Source organism: Uloborus diversus, chromosome 9 (genome assembly GCF_026930045.1).
Source record: "Uloborus diversus isolate 005 chromosome 9, Udiv.v.3.1, whole genome shotgun sequence".
Classification (NCBI taxonomy): Eukaryota; Metazoa; Arthropoda; class Arachnida; order Araneae; family Uloboridae; genus Uloborus; species Uloborus diversus.
In genome coordinates this window covers 60,699,460-60,716,712 of record NC_072739.1, presented here as the reverse complement: position 1 = coordinate 60,716,712, position 17,253 = coordinate 60,699,460, and the positions used below count along the sequence as shown (strand labels likewise).

The 17,253-nt window shown below is 32.0% G+C and overlaps 1 protein-coding gene across 1 annotated transcript in view; it reads left to right on the top strand.

Annotated features, from left to right (window-relative positions):
- Positions 1-595: 595 nt before the first annotated feature.
- The window catches only part of LOC129230256 (probable chitinase 10), a 75,804-nt gene continuing 59,146 nt past the window's right edge, over positions 596-17,253 (top strand). Inside the window, 6 exon segments of the mRNA XM_054864656.1 lie at positions 596-847; positions 2,117-2,220; positions 8,684-8,807; positions 9,804-9,989; positions 13,247-13,369; positions 16,087-16,495. Coding sequence (XP_054720631.1) covers positions 692-847; positions 2,117-2,220; positions 8,684-8,807; positions 9,804-9,989; positions 13,247-13,369; positions 16,087-16,495 — 1,102 coding nt within the window. The 5' untranslated portion in view covers positions 596-691.

Here is a 17,253-nt window from a genome sequence, read left to right as displayed (position 1 = left end):
ATCAGAATCGGAAGTTTTTTAGACTGTTCTATAGCAAAACAAACGGATGATTAAACTGAAGAGCCAGCTGAAAAATAATTTTCTGTTGAGGCCTCCTCCTAAAAATGCTAAAATTAGGAATGCATTTAAAGTGTTGAAATGCTACAATGACTTAAAAAAGACATTATGACTGCGATTAATTTATAAATAAATGTATTAGGAAATATTGCTGACGATCATAAATGATGGTTTTTAAGAAATTATTTGAACATTTTAGAAACAAGAAATATACATAGAAGTACATAATGGAAGTGCCTAAATATGAGTTTTTTCCATTTTATTTTGAAAGTATAAAGAAAGTAAGCCTGACTTATATTGGTGAATTTACATACTTTCGTGGTTCGTTTACTGGTTATCAATCGGTTACCGTTTTCAAAACCATTGTTCCCCAAAGTGATCACACTAAGCAGAGACTGCTTAGTTTGAAAAGTAGACACTAGAGTGCAAATGTTTTGAGTGGGCTCACCGTAACTTAGAAAATGAGGTACATCATCGATTTATTAATAACAACCTAAATAATAATCATTTAAAAATTATTTCTCGTCTTTCAGGTGCTTTTGAGAGATTCAACAACTTAAAAAACAACAATCCTCATCTCAGCACTTTGATTGCCATCGGAGGATGGAACGAGGGATCGACCAAGTACTCTCAGATGGCCTCCAATCCTTCCTCCAGGGCTGAATTCGTGAAAAGTGTCGTCGATTTCTGCCTCAAGTACAACTTCGATGGATTGGACTTTGATTGGGAATATCCAGCCAATCGTGGAGGAGCCCCATCTGACAAACAGAACTTCGTCACTCTACTGAAGGTAAGAATCGTTTTCATATTATTTATCATATATCTTTGTACTTTTATTCAAAGTCAATTAACGTCAATTATTTCTCTCTACATCTCTATTATTGGATGTCACAAATATGTGAATACCATATTTTATGTACCCTATTATTGTCCTCTATATTGAAAATTTAGAGAGAAAAAAATTAAATAATTGATGAAAATTCTCGAATTTAGACAAATTTACACGGTTTGAGAGATATTTGAGATCATATTGAACCTCATTTTTACAACTTTTCCGAAACGCTGTCTATGTGTCTGTCTGTGTACCAAGTATGTGAGCTTTTTTTGTTTTGTTTTTTGCGGCTGCTCTAACTCAAAATGAATCTCACGGAATCGCGCAGAATTTTGTGCACAACAGTGCTTCTTTGTCATTTGATGCTGATCACTTTTTGTAGCCAACCACTCGCAGGGGGGAGGTGGAGCACAATCGAACGCTTTCTCCGTTTAGCATGGCAGTTATATTACATTCAGCAATTCATGGATTTAATTAAAAATTGGTACAAATGCGGATATACATGGGAACTGTTTTTCGGCGTCAATCTCCGAACGTTTTTGCTACGTCAAGCGTGACTACTATAGCTCTAGAAGTAATGCAAGGATTGAAACAAAAATTGGTTTGCACGTGTGTGAATGGGACAGGTGCTGATTTTGTTTTGGTAGTAATCACTCGGAGTGCGTTCAATAGTAGTGACGTAATTAAGTGTTTCTCTCGTCGAGCATGATTGCTATATCTCAAGAAGTAATACAAGGCTTTGTACAAAAATTGATGTACGGGTGGGCTTCAATGAGAACAGTTGCTGATTAGCATTTGGCGTCAATCGCTGCAAGGGATTCTGGTGCGATCCTCTTGTCTTGTTAATCCTAACTTTTGCAACTCAGAAAATAATACAAGGAATTCAGAGAAAAGCAGGTATGCAGATAACCCTCATATAGGAACTGATGCATATCAAGTTTTGGATTCAGGCGCTCCAAGAAAGTGGCGTTCCTTGACAATTTTGGAACATAAAGAAATTGAAGAATATCGTGATGGCTACAACGTAATATTTAAACATACAGTTCTTCGAAAGATTCTTGGTTAACGTAATGATGAAATTTTACTATTATCTACCACTATTATTTATTATTAATATTGTTTTTAACCAACTTATTACATAATTTTTGTAAAAACTCTTTAAAATATTAGGAAAAACTAGTAACATGGCGTCATTTTAACTTTTATTGCGCTTTTTTTTAAAATCAGGAACTGAAAGAAGCTTTCGCCCCTCACGGTCTATTGCTGTCAGCTGCTGTTTCTGCTGGTAAGAACACCATTGACACAGCATACGACATTCCAGGAGTCGCCAAGTAAGAAATATTTTGAACTTTTCCATAGAGTTAATCAGTAATGTTTGTAAACATTGGCTTTGAAAAATCTCTAAATAGTCATTGAAATTTTGGTTACACACAGCAAATCATGTCAGGAATGAAGTAAAAGTAGTAATAGTGCTTTTTTTTGCAAAACATCTAATATCATTAGTTATAAATAACAAAAGGTCATCATAACAGACAAAAACAAATGACTAATTCGACATACCGTTATATTTAAGTCTATTACGTATAAAATAACTGATCACTTATCCAAACACTATCTTTATTGTAAAAAGGGCTTAGAAATAATAATACTCTCACAAAATGTGTTATGTGCCATATAGTAAATATAACTTCACTGTAACAAATTTCGGAAACGTTTCTGGATTATCGGAAACGTTTCCGAAATAGTAGGAATCCTTCATCCAATAGCGAACTCCTCATTATTCAGAAAGCATTTTGTTATTTCAAGAAATCTAGAAGCGGAAGTGATGACGCAACGCTTCGAAACGTATTTCATCCTTCCAACACGAGCGCCAATGAGTCGGAAATATTTTTTTCTTATCTATGGTTGCTACAGTCAGCAACTGTTTAGAATTGAATTGCTCGTTATTTCTTGTCTAGAGAGTAGCAAAATGTGTCGAAACTAATTTTACGCCTTTGCATTTTGGACTGCCCTTGATTTTTTAGACGATGTACGCAGCTATTAAGTTAGTTAATAACCATTTGCTTCTTTACAATTTCCAGTGCTACTATAATTAGATATATATTGTGTGTTCAAGCGTGAATAGTTTCAACACGTTTATACTTAATGAAACGAAACCCTTTGGATTACTTATTCAGTTGTAATGGAGGTACTTAGATTTTCTTCCGCTCATGTTCACTTGTAAGTATTAATGAATATTTTAAAACATGTTGTTACATACATTTATATTTTTGTTGATTTGCATTTGATGAGGCTCCAATTGTAACTGTTTTTGGGTTAATCGAATTAATTTAAAGTTATCCTACATATACCTATGTGCGCGGTGTACTATTTGTTGTAACCAACTGAAACTGATTAATTACGCAAAAGAAAAAAGATTTATGTTTGAGAAGCAATCACAGAAAAGTTATTTTGAAATACTTGGATGTACATAAATTTTGGTTCAAAAAGAAAAAAAAAATCAGTTGTTTAATTCATTAAAAATATGGTAATGCAAATGTTTTCTAGTATTGGAATATGCTTCACAAAAAAATGTGCCAGTATTATTTATCTTTTTTTATTATAATTTATTCATTCATTTAAAAAATATTTATACCATTAGAAAATGACCCAGTTATCTATTAGTAAGCAACATAGTTATGCAATTAACACATGTGTTTATTCATTTTGTTAAATGTGGTTGACAATAAAAAATTCCTTGACATTAGTTTACCTCACCAATTTCTCTGTTGGTACTTTTCGGTACACTTTGTACGTCAGAGAATTTGACTTGAGGTGAACGAATTCTGGAACGCGAAGGGTAGGTAAGTTCTGTCAAATTTTATTCGAAAATAAAAGCTATCAAGTTTGATACAAGATATGTTTTTAAGTTCTGCATTAAAAATACAATATGTTGATAATTTTGTCTGGAAAATATTGAGAGAAAAACTGAAGTTTAAGATTATTTAACAAACAATCCCATTTTTGAGAAAGCACCCCCCTCCCTTCCCTGACGATTTTGTGATTAGGAATAAAACTCCTATATTATTTCAGAAATTTTCAAAAATTTATAAATTTGCATATGTTATGCTGTTAACCATGCTATTTGTCATTAGAAATTCAGAAAAAAAAAAAAAAAAAATCCACGAATGATTCTAAAATTGCTTGTTTCATTGCTCTTATATATGAAAGAATTGAAACTGATATGGTATGCAATACTATAGTAAAGAATTTTATTTTATAAAAATCACGGAAAAAGGATTCCGAAATTCTCGGAAACGTTTTTGAAAATTGTTTGGAGAATTCCGAAACACTCGGAAACGTTTTCGAAACTTTCATGAACCGCAGCTGCACAGAATACTCAGAAACATTTCTGGAAATTACGGAAAGAGGATTCCGAAATACTCAGAAACGTTTCTAAAAGTTACAGAAAGAGTATTCCAAAATACTCAGAAACATTGAAAGAGGATTCCGAAATACTCAGACACGTTTCTGGACATTATAGAAAGAGAATTCCGAAATACCCAGAAACGTTTTTGAAAATTTCATGAACCGCAGCTGCACGATATACTCAGAAACGTTTCCGGATTTTTTTTACAGTGTTGAAAGCAATTAATATGCGTACCTAACAGGCTAACATTTGACCCAAAATAGACAAAAAACAAATTCATTGCCCTAGCTCTTACATATTTTTTTAAAATGTCAATATGGTGAAATAAAACTAGAAAATAGCCCGGGTCATGGTATGACGGGGACCAATTGTCTTTTAACCAAAGAGACAGACCGTCAAATTATATGCGTTCCAAAAAATGTCCTCAAAGTACCTCAAAGCTAGACTAATAGGCCAGTGCCAATAGCTTTGAAAATGGTAAAAAGTCGAAAAAATTTAGAACAGGATAAAACCAGTTAGAAAGGTAAGAAAATCTAATAACATTAATAGAAAAAATAAATTACGGGCGAGCTGAGTTCGGAAAGGGGGGTGTAGGGGGGTTTAAGGGGGGAGAAACGGTTTATCACGATTTCCGGAAAAACTAAGAGTCCTATCGAAAAAAAATAAATTACAAAGTTGTTGGTAATAAAAAGATCTAAAACTTTTGTATTTGCACTTTTTATCTATAACCTCAAAATATATGCGAAAAATTCAAAAAACCGACTTTTTGGTTTTTTATTTTTATCTCCCACAAAAAAAAAATTTTTTTTCACTACATTTAATGAAAGGTTACCTTATTATGTCCCAAATACACTGTAATTTTTTGGATTTAAAATATTTATTTTTTCTCCTTATTTTGATTCAATAGTAAAAAAGCATCAGAATTTTCAATCAGAAAATCTCACGTCAAAATATCTGATTTTTTTTTAAAATCGGAGCAAGTTTTTTTCGTTGGAATCATTACTTTTTGATGGTATAAAAAACAATATACAATACTATAGAAAATTTTCGCAAAAAATTAAGAAAATCAAAAAACTGGAATTTGAAAAAAAAAAAAAGTTATAACTATGTAAAAATTTTAAGCTCCTTATTAAAATGTACACTTTAATTACTCGAAAAATGAAATTTTCCATGTTACATTGACACAAACTGAAAATAAAAATGTACTAAAATAATTAAAAATCAAGCTACAGCATGCATTTGTATTATACCCTTCTCGTCAACCATTAGACGGTGACTGCAGTGCCCCCTATAGTTTTTTGGGGTTACGAATAGCAAGCTACACTGTAGGATGGGATAAATGAGCAATTTCCGCAATTTCGAACTGTGTTACCTTGAATATTATGAAAAATAATCAGTTTTCCAATTGTGTTTGCTGTTAATTATTGTGTTTGCTGTTAATTTAATAAATAGCTTAAAATTTTACATCAGTGATGATTTTTTTTCAAATTCGAGTTTTTGATTTTCTTCATTTTTTGTGAAAATTTTCTATAGTATTGTATATTGTTTTTTATACCATCAAAAAGTAGAGATTCCAACGAAAAAAACTTGCTCCGATTTTTAAAAAAATCAGATATTTTGACGTGAGATTTTTTGATTGAAAATTCTGATGCTTTTTTACTACTGAATCAAAATAAGGACAAAAAATAAATATTTTAAATCCAAAAAATTACAGTGTATTTGGGACATAATAAGGTAACTTTTCATTAAATTTAGTGAAAAAAAAATTTTTTTTTGTGAGAGATAAAAATAAAAAACCAAAAAGTCGGTTTTTTGAATTTTTCGCATATATTTTGAGGTTATAGAAAAAAAGTGCAAATACAAAAGTTGTAGATCTTTTTATTACTAACCACTTTGTAATTTATTTTTTTTCGATAAGACTCTTAGTTTTTCCGGAAATCGTGATAAACCGTTTTCCCCCCCTTAAACCCCCCTACAACCCCCTTCCCGAACTCAGCTCGCCCGTAATTCATTTTTCCTATTAATGTTATTAGATTTTCTTCCCTTTCGAACTGGTTTTATCCTGTTCTAAATTTTTTCGATCTCAAACATTATTGGCACTGGCTTATAAGGTAAGTCACATTTTTACAACTTTGTAGAAGGGCGTAAAAACGTTTGTTTACTGTATACGACGGTTGAGACTCGGGCTCTTAAAACATCTTTACTAATAATAAAGCTGAAAGTCTCTCTGTCTGGATGTCTGGATCTCTCTCTGTCTGGATCTCTGTGACGCGTATAGCGCCTAGACCGTTCGGCTGATTTTCATGAAATTTGTTACAAAATTAGTTTGCAGCATGGGGTGTGCACCTTGAAGCGATTTTTTTTAAATTCGATTTATTTCTTTTTATATTCCAATTTTAAGAAAATTTTATTTGTGAATAAACAGGCGAACCAAATGACCTCTTTAAATTTCATACTACTGGCAAAGCCGTGCAGGCACTGCTAGTCGGTAAATAAATATAAAAGTTTTTTTTTTAACAGAATCACGTTGTTATGACTTCATGCGGAGTAGGATTCTTCATGCAATGCAGAAAAACCTGAAAATAGCAATTTTTGGACACGTTAGTGTGGTTCTACAGTAGATATACACGAAAGAGAAATGCATAAAACTTTTTAGAACTCTATATACAAAGTTAAATAACCACGCTGTTCATAAAACCATGAAATTAGCAACACATCAAACGTTTTAAATTTCTAAGGATTTTCTTTTCGAAATCATAATTAGTATGAAGCTGTTCCCAGTTCTTCAACATTGCCAGAAAATGTTGTTCAAGTTTATCATCGTGATTGCAATAAATAAACTTGTCGTGTGATACACAACTGATTTAATTTACTACTTTTTTGCTAAAAATAGAAATGAATTTGAAATATATACGATCAGCAAGCATGAAGATGAACTTTTAATTCATATCAGCTTCATGCCCGATCTATCCACGTTGACAGCAGCTTGTTAATGAATTAAATTCTGAAAATTTCAAAAAAAAAAAAAAAATAAATAAATAAATAAATAAATAAAAAAAAATAAATAAAACAAAATCGTAGACTAAAAGTAATTTTAGAACTAACGTACATTAATGAAACAGATTTTTGCCAATCTATCATGTTCCACAAAAGCTAATAAAACTGGCAAGAAAGCGCTGATGATATTACAAAAAAAAAAAAAAAAAAAAATTGAGAGAGCTAAACCCATTAATCATTTTGAATGGGCAAAAAAAAAAAAAATTTGCTTTTCATCAAATGACTATGATTACGAAACAGACGATATTTTATTAAGAGCGATAACCTTCATTTTTTTTAGAACTAATTTTACAATTTCAAAGCAGACGATAATTTGAATTGCTGGTGACGTCAGAGCATTACTCGATCAGTTTTGGCTATATATACAATATACAATACAAATTTGACTGTATAAAGATTGTGATTTAAAAAAGGGGGAAATTTTAACTTTTTTTTTCCATGGGGCAAAGTAAAAAAAAAAAAAAAGATTTTTCTAATGATTTGATTTCTATTCCTTTGTAAAAAAATGTTTTTGATAAAATGAATGAGTAAATAAAAGGATAAATGAATAAATGAAAAGATAATGAAGCAATAAACTAATCAATAAAGAAATTAATTAGTTAATGTATGGGTAAAAAATAAATGAGTGAATAAAATAGTGAATGAGTAACAATATAAATGAATGAATGAATAGATAAGTGAATTATTAAATGAAAGAATGTAAATAAATCAATTTAATAAATGAATGTGTAAGGGGTTTAGTAAATAATTGCATGAGTATCGGTTCATTTCACCGGACAAAGTGAAATGAACTATTTCACTTTGCATGATAAGGGAAATGAACTATTTCACTTATCACAACACTTGAATAATTGTGCAAGATATTTTAAATACAAATAAGCTTAATATTAACTAAATGAATACAGCACCGAATATTAGTAGGTCTCAATTTATATTTAAATTGCAGGAACAGTATCATTTGATAACAACTAAATTAGTTTTTGACTTACAACAAAATATTGCAATTTGAGTATCAAATTTTTAAAATTGCTTGTATTATCATATTGCTTTGATCTTCAGAGGTATTTTTTTCCTGACTGGGATAGACTACATGTCTTGCTACATAATCAAAATGTTACCAGACAGGTGGCACTAAAAACAGAGTAAATATTTCACCATTTCGCTTTACCCCGCCATTTCACTTTGCCCCACATTCCCCTACTATAAAGCAGAACATATGGTGTGCATACAGACATTTAAATTTTTCGATTCAGTCGAAAAAATGTAACATCATCTTGGAATTGTACATTTGAAAGATGATCAAAGCATAAATTATGCTCTTTTTTCAGATACATGGATTTCATCAACGTCATGGCTTACGATTTACACGGTTCATGGGAAAGACAAACCGGACACAATGCTCCACTTTATGCAAGACCTGAGGAGCCAGCGGGTGACAAAATCTTGAATGTGGTGAGTGAAAAATGGGAGGTTTAGGTTCTTACGAAATTATTTGAACAATTTTTAAGCAGAATATTTCGACATTAGGAAAATTGAACCTGAAAAAATAAATTAGCATTGTTAAGAAGTAAGAATTGAAAGATATAATTACAACAAAAATATTCCAAGCATAAGCTTTCATAGTAAAGAAATTTTAAAAAAAGGAAGAACAATATGCATGTATAATTGCATGCGTAAAAGCGATTGCAATCGGTTATTCTGTACGTAGCAAATGTTTCCCTTTTTAATATACTAAACAACGGCCACGGGGTATCAGGAAACTCAAAATTTCTTCTCATCAAAAATGGACTCTTTGTAACTTCGAAATGCATGTATGATGTATGCGAGATCTTTTACAGTTTGTGGTACAATAGGTGTAGTTTGATTTTGAACTTTCTTCACTGATGAGCTTAACTGAAACTTTACAATGGCTTTTTTATCTGTTAGAAACAGATAAAAAATTCTTTGTGATTAATTTCAATGATAATAATAATCAAAAAACTTGATTACTTTCCTAAATTAAATTAATTTGATGTTTACCCTCCCATATTTTTGTTGAGAAGAGGATAAGAGCAGCAAAAAGGTGATGCATCTGGTGCTGAGATTAACTCCCTTTGTCTTAGAAAGGCGCGAATTATTCAGACATGGTAAAATATTTCAGTACAAGAGCATTTAAAAATTGTTAATATTAGCGGAAATCTATTTATTTCCCTATATGAGGTTTACATAGTTAAATGGCTGCTTTCTGTAATTATTTTTACTGGTGTATTATGCCTATTGAATTTGTGTGTGTGTGCTTCCTATTATACGTATATATTTTTAATAACTTGCGTTAGTTACACAGTTATTTGTATAAAATAAAATTGTACTTCTTGCTAGAGTAATTCTAATATTACTAAAATGCTTTATTTATTTTTATTTGTTTATTTTTTTTCCACCTTACTGATACATTTAACGACTATTTCACAGGATTATGCCATAAATTACTGGATCAAGAACGGAGCTCCAAGGAGCAAGATTATCCTTGGAATGGGTCTGTACGGTAGATCCTTCACTCTTGCCGACCAATCAAAAACCGGACTCGGAAGTCCTACAACTGGACCAGGACAGGCTGGACCAATGACCAAGGAGCCAGGAATGCTTGGATATAACGAGGTCGGTGACCATAAGTAACGATTAATTTGCCTTCATTTACAGCTACTCAAAGAAAAGTGTCTTTTTGTAGCAGTTGACTACTAATTATTATTTTGACAATGAGGTCCTTCAGTCAAAAGTACCACTTTTAGAAATTGATAGAATAAGCAAAAAAAAAAAAAGAAACATGGAGAGAGAAAAAGCTTTTATTTTCCCAACGCTTAATGTTTTAGCCATTTTTATACTGTCCGATTTTGAGAATAAGGCGCGGTCTTTATGACGTCACAAAGCAAGTACTTTGGCGCATCTATCTACCGCGTTTTCACTTTATGATAATTAAGAAGTGAATAAAATATTGCGCTCTACGCTTGCTATCAACCATATCGTTACCAATACACGCGAGTAAAGAAGCAAATTAAATATTGTGCTCTGTGAATGGCATCAGTGAATGGCATTTCAACATTTGTGGTGTCATCGGCAGAAGCGTGAGCACCGATTAAAGTAATTTTTTAAAATTATTAATTTAGTCAAGTTATTTAAAAAATGGTTAAATCCTATGTTTTTAACCATGCTCTTTTAGAAAAAAATACTTTTAAAATTTCGTAATAAAAACATTGTAATGGAAACAAGTTATTATTATTATTATTTACTTATTTATTTATTTTTTCAAATTCTCAAAAATTTGATTATAGTCATTTATTTTAATATTTACGGTCGAGATAGCGCTAACTGTTTCATTTCGGTAATTATATTATTGAACTCAGGGTCAGATACAGTCTAGCATTTCTGATGGGAGGAGGGGGTCATTCTGAAAAATATAGTTTTGGATACAAAAAAATTCTGGAAAAGGTTTGTTTCTCAATAAAAAACTACAAACTGAATTGGAATAAAGCACCTAGTAGAGTTATAAACTTTTTCAATGAATTTCAGAAGTAATGAAAGGAACAATCATTTCAAACATTTACTTCAACAAATAATTAACAAATTAAAAAAATTACGGCAAACACTTACATTTTATTCATAAAGTAATTTGAACACAATCAGTAGCTTACCTATGGAGGCTGGCGATCCTGATGAACTTAAAAAATCTCCCCCCCCCCCCTGCACAACGTTGTCCCGTTGGGACGTCACAGGAGGCCACTGTGACCTCCAAATTTTTTTTGGTGAAACATTTGACTAATTGATTCGACAAATTAGGAGACTGTATTGCAACTTCAATATTCTTATTTTCGATTTTTAAATTGTTTTCAATGATGCCCAATTTTTTTTTCCGCAGTAGATGTTATGTATGTATGTATATGTCTGCATGCTCGAATTTTATCATTTGATAAAATTGGGATTTCATTCGTCATATTCAGAATTCTCTCCTTTCCAAAAATTTTAGTTCTCTTCCCACCATTTCACATAAATTCAATAAAGCCAATAATATTTTTAATTCGTTAATAAATATAAAGATATACGTTCTTGAACCAAATGAGAATAACCATTTTTCAATTCAGTTTATAGCAATGTGTTTATTATTTATTTAGTTTTTTTTCAAAACAGCTTCAACTTTTAATAGAATTGTTTCAAACCACCAGGAAAATGTACAATAAACATAATTTACACATTTACTAAAAAACAGAAAGAAACCTTTTTTTTAAATAAAAATCAAGGCATTTAAATTTTTTTTTATTATAATTAGGAAAGCAAAGCAAATACAAAAAAACATTGCTAATCGGAAATTGACCAGAAAACACGACTTACATAGAGGCAAATGGAATCATCTAGCATAGAACGCCCTCCACCACCACTCCCTGATATGCAAACTGTGTTCATAAGTCTTTTGCTAACTCAATGAATCAGAATTTAATTTCACGGCCACGGGTAAAATCCTCCCCCCTTTTTTTTTGAAAATTAAAGACTTTTTTTATTTTCCCTCTAACTCTTTTTCTTGCGAGACTTTTTCTTATTTTTATTTATAAAAGCATTTTTCTCCTTTCTAATAATTTTTTCAAAGAATGTCAAAAAAAAAAAAACTTTTTTTTTTTAATCAGTCGAAATGCCGCCCTCCTAGCTGCTGCGCCCCTGGCGAGAGTCACTCTTGCAAACCCTTTGGTACGCTACTGAACACAATGCGTAATAATATGTTTGCATGATATTCTACACCTATCCATCTAGCATGCAATTATTCAATTATGATTATATAAAATAATGATAAAGACATAACATTACTAGCAGTTTAGAGGGGATCATATAAGTCTAAGGGCTGCACTTTAAAAGTTTGAACTCTTCTAAACCAATCGCTTCGACGGGAATGGAGAGAATACAGGTTTGCACAAAATTTCAATGAGCGTTTGCGCTTCTGCATCGCTGCAAAAGGCAGTCACTTTGAAATCAATTCAAGCTTTTCATTACGTAAAATCTACTCTTGCCTTGATTTGTTTTACAATTAGTTAATTCATTTATTCTTTATCAGTGGCACCCGCACGGCTTTGCCCGTAGGAGAAAATTAAAAGGTCTTTTGATTTGCCTGTATATTTACAAATAAAGTATGATGAATTTCTCGCTAATCGGCTTGCCCATGTTACGGTTCCACATTATGATAACTTGGTAATTTACTCGTCCATCTTATGATAATTTTGCTCAAGAAAATGTTCTTAAAATTAGAACAGAAAAAGAACCAAATCGAATTTTCGAAAAATCGCTTCGAAGTGCACACCCCCATGCTACAAACTAATTGTGTGCCAAATTTCATGAAAATCGACCGAACGGTTTCGGCGCTATGCGCGTCACAGAGATCCTGACAGACAGAGATCCGGACAGAGAGAGATCCAGACAGAGAGACTTTCAGCTTTATTATTAGTAAAGAAGATAAAGATAATGCTAAATATTGCTCGCCCGTTTTTTTTTCCCACCCTTATGCCGCCACAATATACGCAAACATATTTTTCAAATTTCTTCAATACACTGTTTAATGCTTTCTCTAGTTTTTCAAAACATTTGGTAAATGAATAAAATTCTTGATTTCTGTATTACTGCGCAACTGGGTCTGTGATTTTTTTTTTAATTTTACTGTGGCTTTTGGTTTTATTTCTAAAATTTTTTCAAGGCTATTTCCTTTCATCCAAAATGTGAAGGTTTTCTTTTCTTTCGTGTTGGATATCCGATTTGACTCCAAAACACAGTTTTTCTTTTCTTTTCTTTTCTTTTTTTTACATTCAACACAAGAAATAATTTGTAACTCGGCGTTGTCGGAAGTTTGCAAAAGTGATGCATTTTAACCTTGTGTTTTTCAGATTTGTCTGAAAGTCAAAAGCGGCGAAATGACAGAAGTCTTCGTTCCTACAGTAGAAGCCCCATATGCTTACGCAGGAAGACAATGGGTTGGATACGACAACATCAAAAGCATAGATATAAAGGTAAATTTGAAAATTAGCGAAATCAGAAAATAAATAATAAATTTAATGCAACTTAGGGGCTCATTCAACTCGGTTTTGTTCGATTCAAACGAATTTTATCTACCAGTAGCGAGAAATTGGGGCAAAAGAAATTTCTAGCTGCTTAATTGATCGTATTCGGTTCGATAGAATGGGATTGTTTCCTTCAGTCAAAAGTAGTACTTTTTGTCACTGAAATTGATAGAATAAGCAAAAAAAAAAAAAAAAAACATGGACTGGGAAAATACTTTTATTTTCTCAACAGTTATTTTTGATCATTTTTTTAAAATGTCCGATTCTTCAAACAAGGCGTGGTCTTTATGACGTCACAAATGATGCATTATGGCGCATCTTTCTACCGCATTTCCACGTTATGATAATCAAGAAACGAATTACAATTGCACTCTACGCTTGCTATCAATCCTATCGTTGCCAATACATGTGAGTAAAGATGCGAATTAAATATTTTGGACCGTGAATGGCAACACTGAATGGCATTTCAATATTTGTGATGTCATCAACAGAAGCGTTAAACGAGTTTTTTTTTTAAATATTAAACTTAAAGAAATTATTTAAAAATGGTCAGATTCTATGTTTTTAAGCATGCTCTTTCAGAAAAAAATACTTTTAAAATTTTGGAAACGACCCCATTCTGTTACAGTCGAATGAGCCGCTAGTTCTTTTGCTTGATATATGGAGGTCATTTGTTTTGTCTTTGGAATTGGCATCTGTTAGTAAAGTGTTGAAAAATTTACCTACCCAGTAATGCTTCAAATGAATATGAAATTACATTTACGCGCCGGGATGAAAATTTTGTGGAAACTATCTTTCCTCCTGTATCAGTAATATTTGCTGTGAGTCACGAAGATTTTTCTCAACAAAACCAAACCTCATAGCAAACCAAACGGCAACAATCATTTATTTTTTTAGGTTAATTTAAATACTTTCTACATTCGATAGTTCTAAAAGCATGTGTCTGACTGTCCCCTTTTACTAGAGGAACAGTGAGACAAAATGGCGCTTTTTTATTTTATTTTTTCTTTGTGTGGAATAGTATATTTTTTTTCTAAATCCACTTTTATAACATCTATTACAGTAACACATACTGTACCATTTGAGAAAAGATGATTTTCGGGTTTTTTATTAATAAAAAATATGACATAACTTTCTTGTCTCACTGCACCCATTTTCCCCTGCACAGATAACTCGATTAGATAATGACAGGTCTGTTACTATACGTAAAAGGATCTTTAGCATTAGAAAAGTAAAACTGTATAGGGTGTCAAAATTTTAAATTAGCAAATTTAACATGAAATAAGTAAAATAGCGAGCACTTTTTTTATATGATATAAGATAGACGGACCAGTAAATGAATACCCCAGGTAAATCAATGAACAGCTGGTATTTGTTTTTTTTTTTTTAATTTTTTTAATGTTTCAAAAGTTTTTTTGCTAGATGAATTGACTAGTAGTAACTTTCTTCTATACATTTCCAAAAAGAAAATAACTTTAAAATATTATATTTGTCCATGGATAAGGTGCTATATTGATGCACTTTTACCTCCTAAAAGACCTGACTCAGAACCATAAAAGTTTTCCCAATTTTTCAAAAAATAATTACATATTTCCATTTAAAATGTTTTTTATGTCACGTATCAAATGCTGCATTTCAATGATGTTATGAATTTTTGAAACTAAAATTGCGCCTAAATATGTTAGGGAGCACATGTTTTGTTGTTGTTGTTGTTCTAAAGAAATCATTCTTTGTGCACCAAAGTAAGTTTTTATGGTTTGCTTTTAACTGTTGTATAGAGTGTTTTGGTAAGTATATCATATTAAGCAAGATACTACTGTGTTTCTTGGCTGGGAGGAATGATTTTACCAAAGAAAATTTGTTTATAATCGCAGCCGTTTTATCACCTTTGTTTCCGAGTTAAGGTAATGGCGTTGTTTGGGTCAAATTGATACATCGCGTTCGGGTCAAGTTGATACGTGCAATAATTTAACTCCCAAATTTTAAAGTCCTTTTTCCAGAAATGCTTAGAAATAACCAAAAAAAAAAAACCCTCAAAGGAAAGAAATTCCTTTTGAAATAATTGGAAGAGCTTATTTTAGAGATGATGATATCCATACTTATGCTTGTATTAACGTAAATCATCTAACTCGGATTAACACTTCTAAAGATTTTATGAGACACTTCTTTGAAAACCACTCTTAAAAAACTTCACCCCATTGATTATTACGATAACAAAACAATTTGTTCATTTGTGTATCCACTGGACCCAAGTTGATATTTTCGTTAAAAAAAAAACCCTTATGATTTTTTTTTCTGTGAAAAAAGTTATGTCAACAAATGTTTTGAATTCATTATTTGATAAGAAAATAGTAATATGTAGTAATACATGAAATTTTATTTTGTTACAGTAGTAACAAAAGATAGAAAAATCAAAATGTAAAAAATGTATCAACCTTACCCGATAGCCCCCATGTAAAAAATCCCAAATGCAGTAAGTATGGTATTTTTTAAAGCTATAAATTTTAGATTGAACCTCCGTGAGTTTCTTGAAGTTTCAATCTAGACCAAGCAAATTCTTTTAACTGAGGTAATTCTTCATGGGGTGCCATCAGATAGAAATCATACAGTACAAGTACTGATAACTTTTCAACAGCAATATATACCAACACGAATCTTTCCCCCAGGTTGACTACATCATCAAGAACAACCTTGGCGGAGGCATGGTATGGTCTCTCGAGACAGACGACTTCAGAGGAAAATGCCATGGTGTCAAATACCCCCTTCTCTCCACAATCATGGATAAGCTGAACGGTGGCGTTAACAGGGTGACACTTCCCCCAGAAGTCTCTACCAAGGGACCCATCTTGCCCAGTCAGAGACCCACCGAGCCTACTCGCAGGCCCACACAGAATCCTGGGGGTGGATTCACGTGCACTGAAGAGGGATACTTCAGGGATCCCGATGACTGCGAGCAATTCTTCTACTGCGCTCAACAAGGGGACTCCTTCATGAAGCACACTTACCACTGTGGTGACGGCACCGCTTTTGACGAAGCCACCCAAACGTGTACATTCAGACATCTTGTACCAGAGTGTAATTGATGTATTTGGTAGATATTGAGGTGAAATAAAGTGTTGCTGTTTGGTTTTTGGCAAAAGTTTTCTTCTATGCTGAATCGGTTTTAATGTTGGTCTTCTAAAGAATACAGTTGTTTTAAATGTGATGGTGAAAGTTGACACTCTGCTCAACGAAATATGGAAAAGCGATAAAAAAATATATATATTCTAAAAGTTTGTTTATTTCGCAATAAATAAAATTGTATGCAGTACAATCTGATCATCGCAGCTTTTAAACAAATTAAAAAGGAATGAAATAAAAAATAACTGATCACTTAACGCTTTCCAATACTGTTAGCAGCACGCTTCCCATCAAATGTGTTCACAATTTAATGTCTTTAGTTTACAATTTTGAGAACTAGAGTGGTAAGAAAATATGATCCGGTCCAAGTTCGATTGTGGGGCAGTTGTTACAGTTGGATCCTTTCATTATGGTTTACAATTGATTCGCTATGTATCGATTTTTAAGGAACCACAAAAAATCGTCCTTTAGTAAAATGCGTCCTTAAAATAGAATGCTTCTAAAACTACAGGGGAGCATCCGGAACAGTGAAAAGTCGTCTTTAAATAGAGAAAAAAGATTAAATAGAGCGTCGTTAAACAGAGAACCAACTATACTTACCATTGAGTACACCTGCTTTTAAATATTAGAAGCATAATCTCTCCCCCTCTCCCCATGAAAAAGGATAATGGTAGAAATATTAACTTACGTTTCTTTAATGGTCTAAATGATTT